The 14554-nt window shown below is 43.3% G+C and overlaps 1 protein-coding gene across 4 annotated transcripts in view; it reads right to left on the minus strand.

Moving 5' to 3' along the window:
- Positions 1–14554, minus strand: part of shank3a (SH3 and multiple ankyrin repeat domains 3a) — a 475306-nt gene that overhangs the window by 11035 nt on the left and 449717 nt on the right. For 3 of the 4 annotated variants that reach the window (XM_049483669.1, XM_049483670.1, XM_049483672.1), the window contains 7 exons: positions 13851–13975; positions 13121–13256; positions 9981–10061; positions 7072–7095; positions 6546–6670; positions 4680–4773; positions 1787–4274 (listed from right to left, as the gene is read on the minus strand). In XM_049483669.1, coding sequence (XP_049339626.1) covers positions 1787–4274; positions 4680–4773; positions 6546–6670; positions 7072–7095; positions 9981–10061; positions 13121–13256; positions 13851–13975 — 3073 coding nt within the window. The remainder of the gene's footprint in view (positions 1–1786; positions 4275–4679; positions 4774–6545; positions 6671–7071; positions 7096–9980; positions 10062–13120; positions 13257–13850; positions 13976–14554) is intronic. The other variant, XM_049483671.1, reaches the window with a different exon arrangement.

Here is a 14554-nt window from a genome sequence, read left to right on the forward strand (position 1 = left end):
TTTAAAACCTGCAGATTGATTGCGTCTTCCAAAATCAAGGGTATTAAAAAGGGTTTGTCCTACTTTTGTAGGAAAAACTAGCAACCGTCCAGTGGAAGTCTTTGTATTACATTTTTCCAAGCATTGCAGAGAGGATTTGATTGCATTTGGAAACAAGAGCATTAGTGAGGTCTTGATGTTGGACAATCACCAATTCTCACCCAACTCATCCCAACAGGATTGGATGGATGGAGCACCATCATTACAGAAAATCTAGTTGCACTGCTGCACAGCTCAATTCTGCGGGCTTTATATTCTTCTGTCCCACATTTGACATTAGGCACAATACATGCCAATAGATTTATATTTATTTTCTATAGAGAGTCTTATTCTATTGGCAATTCTTCTCTACAGAGATTAGACAAGCTGTGTTTGTACACATTTGAACAATGGCTTCAACTTAAAATAGCTTCATGCATTAATTACAAGGGATGTCCCCAAACATTTGGATATGTAGTGTGTCTATTAGAGTTGACTTCACATCTATACTATGGCCAAAATAATACACCACTTAGTTCTCCCAAGTTTCTGTAATATAATCTATGCCCTGCCTATTGTATTCTAACTGTGTGAAACACTGCATTCCAGCATGGAACATATACAGCATGTTGTCAGCATCAAGAAAATGTTTTAAAAAGACTATGAAATGTAATTTCTCATTCTCATAAAAATATCATCACAATATTTTAACAAAACAGGAATTTAATTTAGATTTTATCACAGTTTTGAATGAACAGGCAAATGCTGCAGCTCTACCTAGTTATACATCACTCGATAATGCATACTCCAGCATTGTTGTTAGACTGATGGAGCAGATTTATCTAGCATAAGAAGTAGCAGCACATTTCTGCACAATGCTGTCACATATCTTCTTAAAGAGAAAGACCTTTAAGAAGATGTTTTAATGTGGTGAAGATCACAGCAGGTTCCTCCACTGTCTCCTCTCTGACTGTTCTACACAGAATTTTAGAAAGGAAAATTGACCATGTTTTAGTCAGGGTGAAGTGCTTATGTACGTCATGAGCCACCCTTTTAATCAAAAATAATATTTCAAATGGCAGATTTGAAAAAAAAGAAGGCTGCCTTGCTAGTTAAACATAATGGCCTCTGTGCAGAGGGTGATCATGAAAACTGTCAGATTTTTTTTTTTTTCATTTTTAAAGCCAAACTCCTTTAGAAGAGAGTCATCATCATTAGGCTGTGACCCAAATCTCACTGAAGTCAATTGTCGACAGTGCTTGCAGATTTGGGCTTGAAAAAGGAAACAAAAAAATAATAATATTGCAGTGATGATGATTCATTTTGATCATTTTTACTGCAAAATACTTTTGTTATATTTTACTTCCCAAAGGTCTGCAAACAACGTCTGCAATATCTCGTGAAATATATCTGACTTATTGTGAAAGGGTTGCTTGTTTGTTTATGAGGTCAACAGTAGCACTGGTAACTCAAGAGAGCAGGTATATTGCTTTTTCCCTCTTTTGTTTTTTCTATAAAATGGAACTGTAACATGTTAGACAGCATCATTGCAGATATAATGCAGCAATATTCATTACATAATGGTCACCACAAATACAACACCACTAATGACAATGGTGATTTGTGCCTCATCCGATAAATCTGCCCCATAGTGCTGAGCAGTGTGTTCATGAAGGTTCTGAATACTTATGTCTCAGAGTTATAATTACAACTCTAGACTGATCTGAATTTGAACTTGAACTTTGATCCTACTAAGCTGACCCCTTACCTGGCACCAGCCACAGGCGACTTGCGTCCAGGGTCAAGCGAGCCCCCAAGGGGCTCCTCTCCAAGCGATCGCGTGTCCTTGTTGAGCTGCTGCAGTCTGGAGCTGAGCTCACTTATCACAGTGGGTTTGCCTTCCTCTGAGCCTGCAAGCGGACGGGGCTCTATGGGGTCCCCCCATAGCTTGGAGCGTCTCTGGAAGAGGTAGCGGGGTCTTGCCGGGCCCGAGGCCCCCGTGGCGGCAGCTAGTGCAGCCGCGTGCTGCTGCGAGAGCAGCTCGCTGTCAGAGGACTGCTTGAGCAGGGGATCCCTGAACGTCACGGGGCCCTTGCTGAGCTGGGACTTGAGCTTTGGCTTCGGAGGCACTGGCGGCTTGTCGAGGATGAAAGTCTGGCCGTCTGCATGGGAGGTGTAGGTATCTGTGGGCTCACCACTCTCTGAGGACAATGTAGACATGCTGGAGACGGTGGAGATGGTACTCGTGGTCTCCAGGTGGTGATCACTGGAGCTACGAGTGTCCACCTCCTCCACCCCGGAGTCAGCAGCAGACTCTGGGCCCAGGTGGGGCTCAGATGGCTTCCCTGAGGCTGCTGGTGGGCCACTGGTGGTGGGGGCCTGTGCTGCTCCTGCAGCAGCTGCTGTCGAAGGGGCAGGGGCTGAGTATGAGGGGACAGCTTGCTTACCTGCCAAAGGAGGAGCAGGAGGTATGGCAGCTTCCTGTGCCTTTGCTAGGAGACCGTTGGCAAATTCATTTGGTGGAGGAACAACCCCGATTTTGCGAAGCTCTTCCCTTGTCTCCTCATCACTCGAGGACAGCATAGCAGGTGGTAGCGTGACTGTGTAGGGCTCCACATCTTCCTCTGAGCTTCCCTGGGCGAGGGTTTTATCTGAAGATGGGCTTGAGGAAGCTTGGGGGGGTTTATCTGAAGCAGGGCTAGGTGGAGCCTGAGGGGTTGAGGGTGTGGTTGGTGTTGGAGTAGCTGCGGAGGGTGATTCTGGACTAGGAGACTTGGCACGCTTCAATTCAGCTAGCATCGGTTTGGGACTCTCTGATCGCATGCCTTTGGGAGGCGGGGAGACACGTTCTGTACCCAGTCCCACTGCCTGTCCATTACTGGTTGCATGAACCATAATAAGTCCGGCAGTCTTCTGCTGCGAGGTGTCCATGATGCTGATGATCATGCTCTTCTTGTCCTCCACTTTCCTCTCGTCTTTCTTCTCCAATCCAATTTCTTTTCTCGCAGTGGTAGGTGTTCCCCACTGGATCTTACTAGTAGGGGCAGGAGTGTAACTCCTTTTTTCTCCAGGGGAGAAGGGGGGTGAAGCAAGTTCACCCTCTCCTTCTGAACGCTCAGCCTCTTTGGTCTGGGTGTCCATGAGCAGCACCCCTTCAGCAGCCTTGTGTTTAGTCCTGGGTTCTGGGCTGCTGGCAGGGGATTGGCTCTGGGAGGTTAAAGCCCGTTCCCTTGCGGCCAGCGCAAGTGCCAGCGGGGAGTTGGGGTCCAGGGGCTTGCCCGTAAGTGGGTGAATAAATGTGGTGCCGCCCGGAGAAGGTCGCAGTGCCAAGGCAGGGGGAGGCAACTGACCAAGCTCACTGGTCAGCAAGCGTTCATCGACAGAATGGGACTGTGTGAGAGAGGGAGCCTCTACAGGTGCAGTTGAGCTGCCTTCCATGGTGCCCACGGACAGGAAGACTGTGGATTTCCTTCGCTCCTCGAGGCGCCGCTCCCTGTCCTTGACTGCACCAGCAATAGCAGCAGCAAAAGGCCCCTTACCCTGTAGCAGACTTTCTGCATGGGCACGGGTACGCTCCTGCAGCAGCTGCTGCTGGTAGTAGTCTGCCCTGCTGGTGTGGTGGGCCAATAGCCGGCCTGTGGGCGAATGCTCTCGGGAATGAACCGAAGCCAACGCCAATGATGCCCGTTCTTGCGCATCCTCCACCTGCAACTGCTTCACTAGTGGACTCTTTCTTCGCTGTGGCTTGCTAGGTGGTGGTGTGTACAGGCCCATGCTGAATTGGCCCACGTTGGCGTACGGGTTATCGATTATCCGCCCTTTCCTCTTGATCCTCTCGGGTGGGGTGGAGGCTGGACCGGGTCGTGGGATGTCCGTGGGCTCAACAGGGAGGTGGGTGGAGTCCTGCAAGATGATCATAGAACGAGCCTTTTTCTGGCGCTCAATGTGGGCAGCATGCCGGGGAGGCTCGTACAGCTCGGCCGACATGGTTTGCGGCAGGGCGTGAAGCCGTGGCTCAGAGCCTGGCTTAAAGCTGGAGCGACTGGGATCGTGAAGTCGGCTGGGGGGAGGGGGCGGGGGGCAGAAAGCAGGAGGAGGACCCGTGTCCAGGTAGTAGAGTGAAGGTGGAGGAGGGGGCGCCATCTGGGGAGGGGGAGGTATGCTGTGACTGTCTCTCAGGCTGTCCGTCATTGAGGAGCTCCGGGGAAACCTGTGTTCCGCCGCCAGGGCAGAGAGCCGGTCCTCCTCAGTAGCTCCTGCACGGACAGAGATGGAAGTGCATGGAAAACTCTGAATGCGCTGTCAACACAGCCTCAGAAGATGAATCACTGGACCAGTCCCAGACTACTCTCCTGTCATGATTCATATTACTGAAACTGATGAACTAACAAAAGGAAATTAACCCTTAAACTCTGGACTGATTTTATTATTAATCTCATGCTAACTATGAACTAGTGTTCAATAATACAGCATGGGACTTCACAACAGTTAGACACCACATATTTCTATATATTCTTTATATTGCCTGTGCATTTTGTACAAAATACCTATCATCTTATGCTCTTATTGTTTAAGGATCACAGAATCAAATCTTATTGAACAAATACATTTCCTAAGTTATAACATAGGAACATTGCATGCTTATAATATAGTAGGATTACCGAAAGACTTGGTTCTGGACATGCCTTTGGGCAACTGCATGTGAGCTGGATGAAGAGCACCATGTAGAGCAAGACCCTGCCGCTCGAAAAGAGACTACACCCACACACAAACACACACACACACATATATATATAATATTTTACATAAAACCTGAGAAAATCTACATATAGGATATATATAGCTCTGAAAAAAATAAGAGACTGATTTTTTTCTGATTTTGCTATTTATATGTATATGCTTGAGTAAAATGAACATTGTTGTTTTATTCTATAAACTACAGAGAACATTTTTCCCAAATTCTAAATAAAAATAGTAATTTAGAGCATTTATTTGCAGAAAATGAGAAATGGCTGAAATAACAACCTCAAATAATGCAAAGAGAACAAGTTCATATTCATAAAGGTTTAAGAGTTCAGAAATCAATATTTGGTGGAATAACCCTGGTTTTTAATCTCAGTTTTTATGCATCTTGGCATGTTCTCCTCCACCAGTCTTACACACTGCTTTTGGATAACTCTATGCCACTCACTGAAATTCAAGCATTTCAGTGAGGTTTTCAATTTGATAAAATCAAAGAAACTCATTATTTTTAAGTGGTCTCTTATTTTTTTCCAGAGCTGTGTATATAGAAGTCAATGTAAAACGTTTTTATTTCTAATAACTTTGAATCACTTATATAAGAAATAGTACATTTAAATTGGTGCAAGATTTTTGTGCAACAGTGATGGTAAATATTCTGTGATTGGCTGGGTTCAGTGCATAGTCTCTGGATCATGGTTTGTTTTAAATTACGGAGTCTTTTGTTAAATCATAAAATCACAATCATAATATGAATATATTTAAACACTCCAAAGAAAAAAAAAAACAAACAAAAAAAAAAACACTTGCAAACTGTTGACTTCTAAAAATGAACACTAAATAAGCTATGCTTATTTTGATGTGTATGTTTTTAGTCTGTAGACTAACATAGCAGTTCACAAATTTACAAGCTCAGTATAAGGTGGGTACTGTGTCAGCCCTTGATGAATAAAGCTCTGTAGCACTGTTCCTCATTTAATGCACCTGATTCTACTCATCAGCTAATCAGCGAGGCCCTTCTAAGTTGAACACTGCCGGAGTGCTAATGCTGCATGCTGTTTGAACTCAGATATAAAAATTTCCATGTTCCAGGCTTGAAATTTCAACTGACATGACCTTAGAAGTCAGACTTAGTGCTCAGAAGGTTGGGAGCGCCTCACCAAACCTAGGTTTAAAATCCAAGATGAAAGTAAATGCAGTAATATTGCAGTGATAAACTTTGCAGTTATTAAACACAGTTTATTAACAATTACTTGTATTTATTTCTTAGTACTGTCCAACTTCTATCTGTTGACATGTTTTAATGGTGAATAAATGTGCAAAATACTGTGCAATGCATTATCATCTGGTGTTGCTAACATTGCTAAACTATTGCAACTCACTATTGTAAGTCGCTTTGGACAAAAGCGTCTGCCAAATGTAATGTAATGTATACTGGGACAATGCTAAAAACATGGAACATGGAACATAAAAAGTCAGACATATGGTTTGGTTGGATTCACCATACAACAATGGTAAATTCTGAGGTAAATGGAATGCAGCATAATAGATAAGTAGATTAATTTACATGCTTTAAGTTTAAATTAGACTAAAGCTCTGTAGTATTTGTCTTCATTAACACACCTGATTCAACTCATTAGTTAATTAGTGAGGGCTTTGTAACTTGTAACCCTGGTGGCGTGCTAATATCTGCAATAGCCCAGAAGGAACCTGGTTTGAGACTGAAATTATAACAGAAAGCATGTGTGTGTGTGTGTGTATTGTGTATTGTCTACATGGTGACTCACACTGATTTCTGCTGGTGTAATTCGGCGGCTGGTTGGACGTTGCTTCACCGTGGCTGCTCTGTAGTCTGCCTCCACTTGCGGCCTCAGCACTGACTCCTGAGAGGCCAAGATTTCATCTAGCCTTTCTGCACAAATGCATGCACGCGCACACACGCACACACATATACACACACACACAACCCACATAACACACACACAAACACGCAGAAACACAAAGTTTAAATGCACCTACATCTAAAAAAAAAAAAAACAACATCAGGAGAGTGTACACCACAGTTACTGTCATGCATGGTAATGTTTTAGCGGCGCTGCAATAAAAACAATAGGGGCTGTTTCATGCTGCCACTGGAAATGATGGTCTCTTGCTCATTCTTGAAAGAGATAACATTCAGAAACATGAATGAGATCAAAACACATTCAAACAGCAGTTCAGTGACAGTGAGATGAAACAGTGCTGATGACTGATGTGAGCAGTAACACTGAGGTAACACTTTAACAGCGCCAGAAACATCCAGCCATAACTCACCTCCTCGCCTCCTCCTTGCAGATGCTAAGCATGGGATAAACAGACACAACGCTACTGTATTACGCTATTACACGAGGGAATAACACAAACACTAGCTGAAGGGGGAGGTCTTATTTTTAAACAAAACCAATAACCTGCCATAAGATTAAAACCCCTGTTATAAGCAATGAATAGCAGATTATCTGGTTGTAATGTCACCTGTGAAAGGGTGGGTGGCTCTACATGTTACTCAGAAAGTAAACAGTAAGTTTTTGATGTTAATGTGGAGAGGCTTTTGATGGTATGCAGTGGTCAGTACCTGGTGACACGGTGACACCTGGTGTTTCAGTTACCTAAAACAACTTACAATATTGAACGAACCTCCTAGGGTGCTTTAAAAGTCTTGTGAAAGCCATAACTCATCGCAGATAGCAAAAAAACATGGGCTCTTTCCACTCTGAATACCACACACCAAGCCTGAATTGTTGAATCTAGGCTCAATTCTGGCCCAAATGTTTGGCTCACATCTGGGCCAAGTGCTGCATATCCCAACACCCCGGCTGCTGAGTGTAATACCACAGTCTGCCCAAGCATGTCATCTGCCAACTGTCTGTTTTTTTTTTTTATAATTTTATTTTTAATTTTTATCCCATTTTCTCCCCAATTTACACGGCCAATAACCCAACCCACTCATTAGGACTCCCCCTATCACTATTAATGCAATAACAGGAGGGTGAAGATTAGCACATGCCTCCTCAAACACATGTAAAATCAGCCACCGCCTTTTTTCCAACTGCTGCTGATGTGGTTCTGATACATCAGCTCACAGATGGCTTGTGCTGATCAACATCACCCGTTGGAGTGATGTGTGAAGAGAGCGTCATCTACCCACCCAGAGAGAGCAAGGCCAATTGTGCTCTCTCAGGGCTCCGGCAGCTGATGGCAAGCTACATGAATGGGATTCGTCCCACTGCCTGATTACCAAGTATAATATGGATATAAGCCTACAAACGCATGTGCCAGTTGCCGAATATAATCCACACTCAGCCCAGTTCTGCATGGTCGATGCCGGGTCTCAGACGACGCTTTAAATCAAATGGTTTTAATGTTATGGCTCGTGTATACACAAATCTACACACTTTAGGTTTTTTACTAGGTGTAATATTGTGTAAAGCTACGTGTGTGTACAGTATGTGTGTATGTGTGTCTCCTTATTTCTATGTGTATATTAGAGTCGGAGGACAGATTGAGTGGAAAAGACAGCTGATGTTTTGAACGGACCAAATGGCAGAATAAGAGAGATGACACAGAATAGAGCGCAAACATCAGAGAAAGGAGAGAGAGAACGATAGACAGATAGTAGAGAGAGAAAACACTACTACTGACTGTGTGCATAAATGTTCATGTGTCAGTGCTTCAGTGACACATTGTAAACCATGCAAACTGGCTAATATCAAAAGTCCATAGACTTGTTGCAATTAGTGATAGAGGGTTTTGATAAACTGCTGATATTACATGCCAGAAGTCATGGAGAGTTCTGTCCAAATTCTGGCTGGTCTTGATCATTATCACCCATAGAGCTGTCCACTGTGGGTGATAATTTTACTCTTCTATGATGTATTACATGTACAAATGTGGCACTGTGGATCAAGGATTGTTAAATACATGGGCAGCAATAAGAAGTCTTCCTTCAATAATTCAAAAATTCCTTGACAGGAACACACTGGCCAGTGTTCAACCTAACCTATACATGTGTGGGCTTTCCCAAGCCATCATGTTTCAATTATATTTTACAATGATGTTTACCTCGTGTTGTGCAAGCCATCAAGCAGTTTACATACTGATATCCCATGACTTTTTCAATGTCAGTTTATATCCACAATTGGGGTGTAAAAAGAATATTATTAATATTATTAATAATATAATATAAAGGGTAAATCAAAAGCAGAATAGACTTTTATTTAAAAATTTCACATCTGTCAGGCTATGTCCGGATCATGACCACTATCGTAAAAGCCGCCATATTTTGTTTCTGAAATAAAAGGGTGTCCTGTTACTTTTGACCCATCCTGTAGTGTAATCTACTCATGGTATTAAAGCTGGGAAGGGCAGCACAGTGTAACAATAATAGGAGTTAAGGGCTGAGGGAGGAGCACATACATTACATGGCCATATGTCTGTGGACAACCCTTCTAATAAATATATATGCATTCAGCTAATTTAAGTTGCACTCATTGCTCACACAAACGTGCAAAAGCACACCCTCATTGTCTAATCACTGTAGAGAATTACTCCCAATAGATTAGGACTGTTCAGAGCACATAACCATAAACCTATTGGCACGTGTCTGTGGCCTAGGGAGGTATAAAACCTCTCAATGTAAACTAGTGGAAGAACTGTTTTATCTGGAATGATGGTGTCTTATTACAGGCCACATCTGGCCCACGGGTTGCCTATTGCTGACCCCTGATGTAGTGTAAGAGTTGAGTCTACTCGAATATCCATGATACATACTTAACACCAGTCAGGTTTTGAGTGAGGTTACAAAGGACAATATTATTCCACAATGCAAATGCAATATAAAACCAAAAAGGGAACATCACATCTGGAACAACATTCGAAAAAATTGCGGATAACTACGTAATTGCAGCGCTGACTGTGATGGGAGAACTTGCATGAGTGACATGAGTTAGCACAGAAAAAAAACATACTTTTTTACAAAAAAACTGTAAAATTAAAACTTCTGAGGCCTGTTTAATTTATTTATTTAGTCAAACTGAATAAGTCAAAATTGTCCAAACTTGATACATTTAAAACTGGTATTGATATCAGTGGAAATATCTTTATATAGTTTGAGTTCTAGAATGACATCATCTGTGAATAGTGTTTGTGTACTGAAGTATTAATGTGTGTGTGTGAAAGTGTCTTACCCAGCTCCTCCAGCTCAGCGGTCATGCTCTTGCTCCTCAGGGTGAGGGTGGTGCTGGGCGCTCTCTTGGGCGGTGGCGGCGCTGTGGAGGAAAGGCAGGGTGAGGATGAGGAGAAATTGCGTGAAGACCCCCATTTGCTGCCCACCTGCAGCTGCCATCGCTTTTTCAGCTCGGCCAGGCTCGATGGCTTCTGCGGCCGTGCAACCTTATTCAGACTGCGGTCTGACGCAAACCTCTTCATGCTTCTTCCCTCTTTCTCTCACACTCACGCCCACTCACACACACACACACACACACACACACACACACACAGACGACAGGTCACTCAGCTAGGCCGCATGTGTCCGACCGACAGCCCTCCCGTGCACTGCCTCTCTGTCTGTGGCATTCCGACGACACACACACTCCTCTTTTCTACATCCCGTCTCTCTCTCCATGCCTCACTCCTCTTCTCTCTCCACTCCCTCCTTCCTCCTGGACCCTCAGACGGGCGTCCGTTTCTCAAAGTCCGAGGCACCTTTAATCCTGCCGGCGAGCTGAGCTAATGCTGCGAAACACACACAAGCTACACACAGCCCTGCCGAGACCAGAGAAAAAGAGAGAGAGAGCGAGGGAGGGAGGCAGAGGAACGACAAGAAAGCCGATATAGAGAGTTGCAGAGGATCAGATGCTTCTGCTATTCTCTCACACTGATATCCGCCCCAAAAGTCCTCACTCCTCGCTCTGACACACACAGAGAGAGAGAGAGACAGAGAGAGAAGTAAGAGAGAGAGAAGTAAGAGAGGAGAGAGAGAGAGAACGAAGAGAGGGGAGAGAGAGAGAAAAGTACAAGAGAAGAGTAGAAGAAAGGCAGTAGGAGAGAGATATAAGAGAACTAAGAGGGAGGGGAGGGAAAGTGAGAGAGTTAGGGAGAGAGCGAAAGAGAGAAAAGTAAGAGGAGAGATGTAGGAGAGAGAGAAAGAGAGAGAGTGAGGTAGGTGAAGGGAGGGAAAGAGAGCGAGAGCTAAAAAAGAGAGAGAAGTAAGGGAGGGGTGAGAGAGTGGCATAAGGAGAAAGAAGTTACAGAGAAAGAGAGAAGTATGGGAAGAGTAAGAGGGAGGATAGGAAAGAAGAAGATAGAGGAAAGAAAAGAAACAAAGAAGGGAGGAAAACTAAGAGAGAAGAAGTAAAAGAAGAGAGAGAGAGAGAGAGAGAGAGAGAGAGAGAGAGAGAGGAATACCAAGACTCAATGCAATGCTAAATTCAAAGGTTCATTGTAGTAACCATGGAAACTCAGGCAGGAGCAAGGCCTGGGTTGATGCAGCTAAACTGTGAGAAACACTGTGTGTGTCTGAGAGAGAGAGAGACAGACATAGAGAGAAAGATAGAGGGAGAGAGAGAGAGAAAGAGAGAGAGAGAGAACTTGACATAACAGTAATTAGAACATGTATACGTTACTTTGCTCATAGAGAGCTTGTGCATGTGATTACAACACTGATAAACTAATATACGAGACGCCCGAGCTTCCTCGAGCTGCAGTCTGCAAGTTTTGTAATAATGCAGCTACACACCCACACCACACACCTACACACACACCAACACAAACCAACACACACACATCATTATTGCAGGGGAGGGGCTGGAGGCTTTGAGCTGCTCAAGTTACACGACGTGATCTATTCTCACATATTTCAGCTTTATAACAGGAATAAAGCTCTCTGGACTCTCTGCAGGAAGTACACTGACTTTAATTTATTCATTCCAAATAGACCTTAAACAGGTCAGCCTCACTGTCGTTCCAATAGCCCAGACATGGTCATGCAAACACATAAAAACAAAATGAATCACAGTATTAATCATCCATCACGAGTACACTGCAATAAAATAAAAAATAAAAAACTGTACAGTCAGATCTGCCTAAAATCTCCTGCAGCAGGTAACATTACGCCTTGTGCTGTTCTGCACGGCGGCACAAACACACGCGAGGGTGAGCGAGGGGTCAGGACTGTGTGGGAGTTGCAGAGAGAAGGCAGCAGCATGGTTTACATGGATACAGAATAGATTATTGTGCAGATATGGTCCCATCAATGAAGAGAGAGAGGAAATAAAACCGCTACTCCATCCCATTTTCAATCACTCCTGTAGTGTAATGAGGCGTTTTCTTTTAATATCTTGGCTTCACAATAAAGTGTAGATGCACAGTTTGGCTCTGAGAGAGTGAGAGAGCAAGTAAAGAGGGACAGAGAGAGGAAGTGAAGAGCAGTGTGTATATTAGAGGTTAATAAGGTGTTTTTTTTCATGGATCTTCATTTATTTTGGATAAATTAAATAACTTAAACATTTTTTGTCTTTCTTTTCTTTTTCCATACCACATATTTTACAGGGGTGGCCCACGCAATTACAAATACAAAACCCTGCAGAGAACTTTTATTTTGAAATGTGGAATGCGGAGACAGTGGCTGGTCGCCACTGGTCTGGAGCAGTTTATTCATGATTGCTAACAGCCAGGTTGAATTTTTTTTTTTTTAATTGAACGCTGAGAAAATGAGGGACTGAAATCCCCTTGTGAACTTGGTCTTCACACAGTCCTGTGTCTATAAGGAGCCCACTGCTACTGCTGCTTAAAACAATTCTAATGTTTGAGCAAACACTGTAATATGACCTAAAATACCATTGTTTTGTATTAAGTATTGTAGATTTTCACATATTAAGATAGATATTAATTAATATTAATACCCCCTTAAATCTCCCATGTTTCAAAATGAGACTGGTTAGCCAAAGCATAAACCTTAACTTATAGCTATATTCACTTATCCCAGCAATAGTCTCACTTACTTTTTATTGCCCCTTTTTAAGACTAAGTCAGCTCTACAGATGCTTCTTCCCTGCCAAAGACACATACATGACATCAAAGCCTGGTTTCCTAGCAACTTCAGATTGTAGAGCATTTCTGACCCAATGCAGGCACACTACCACAGTAGTCCCGCCCGGCCGACATACTCAGCACTGCTTATAAAAAACTCACACAGATTCAAAGAATCACCGATTCACCTTATCTCTGGAAAAGACGACGCAGAGGGCTGTTCAGAAGCACTTCACCCAACAGGAGATGATATTTATCAGACCCGTGCTTCAGTTTATAAACACCTGGGGAGTCTTACCCTTTTTCCTGACCACGTCCTCAGACTCGGGTTTGCGTGTGACGGACACCACCTTCATCAGCAGCCTGTTCCCGCCTTGCCGGATGAGGGAGACTACTTGCTTATGGCCCACCTTTACTACGTTCACCCCGTTCACCTAAGAATGATATAATCACATAAACATGCCAAGAATCATTACTACATTACTCTATTTCTCCAAATTAAGATTGCGTACATTACTTTTAATGAATGCATTCAGCTACTTGCACATACATATCTTGTCTAAATTAAAAAAGATTTTCTTTACTATTTCAATGTGAAAAAAGTTGTCGAATAAAATATAGAAAATAAAAAACTGACTTAACCCAATTGGGAAATATATATTTACACTTAAAAAGGACTCTCTGAACACACACATCTAAAGTTGTGAAGTTGGGGAGCCTTAAATGCTGAATCCTCTGGCTAAATGCAATCAAATCTTTACAAAATTGCTCCAAAATCTTGTAATAAAATGTCTTTCCTGAACAATACAGACAGTTACAAAAAAAAAATCCTACTTCTTTTTCAAAACCAGTCATTTCAGAAAAAAAAAATAAACTATTAACAAGCAGGTATCACATTTCTTTAGACAATAGCAAGTGTGTTAATCACACTTAAAAAGCAGAAAATATATAACAGGAAATAATGAATGTATACAAAAAAAAGATACATTGACAAAACGATGGAGAAACAACTCATGAGACAAACATACCTCGATGAGAAAGTCCCCTGTCCTTAGCCCCGCCCTCCAGGCCACGCCCTCCACATCGACAGACTCCAGGTACTGCAATGCAGGGAAGGCAGGCGTGGGGGTAAACTCCTCGATGGGTGTCTCCGCTACGTACATACACACACACATGTGCACATTTACACATTTACACACACACACACACACACACACACAGACAAACAAAAGAGATGTTCAAGGCTACTCTGAGCGCAGCAGCCTCGTGGGGTCTAGTGTACACACACACACAACTACATTCGTGTTGCTATGTTCATGTTGCTATGGCAATGGTCCTGATGTTTGGGGCATTGCTGAGGCTTGGTGGAGCCGGGCTGTGTTGATTATAATTAAGACGGGGCAGTCTAAGGGAGTCGTTAGCTGTCGGAGGCTAAGGGAATAGATAGCTGTCTGAGGGAATCGCTCGTCGAGTCTAGCTGCAAATTATGTCCTTTGTCTTGAGACACAAAGTCAGAGTGACATAGAGATGGAGACAGAGAGAGAGAGACATTGTTTTTATATGGAAGTGAGTGAGTGAGTGAGAGCTCATACCTCCTACCCAGGATGGTGCCACCCTAAAAACTGGGCATACACATCTACATACACATGCAGTCCCTGCCCCTGCTGGTGGTTATCTGAGGTCAAAGTAAAATTCACGTTGGGTGAGACACAACAATGGTGTCACCTCCCAG

Source organism: Astyanax mexicanus, chromosome 9 (genome assembly GCF_023375975.1).
Source record: "Astyanax mexicanus isolate ESR-SI-001 chromosome 9, AstMex3_surface, whole genome shotgun sequence".
NCBI classification, from domain to species: domain Eukaryota; kingdom Metazoa; phylum Chordata; class Actinopteri; order Characiformes; family Acestrorhamphidae; genus Astyanax; species Astyanax mexicanus.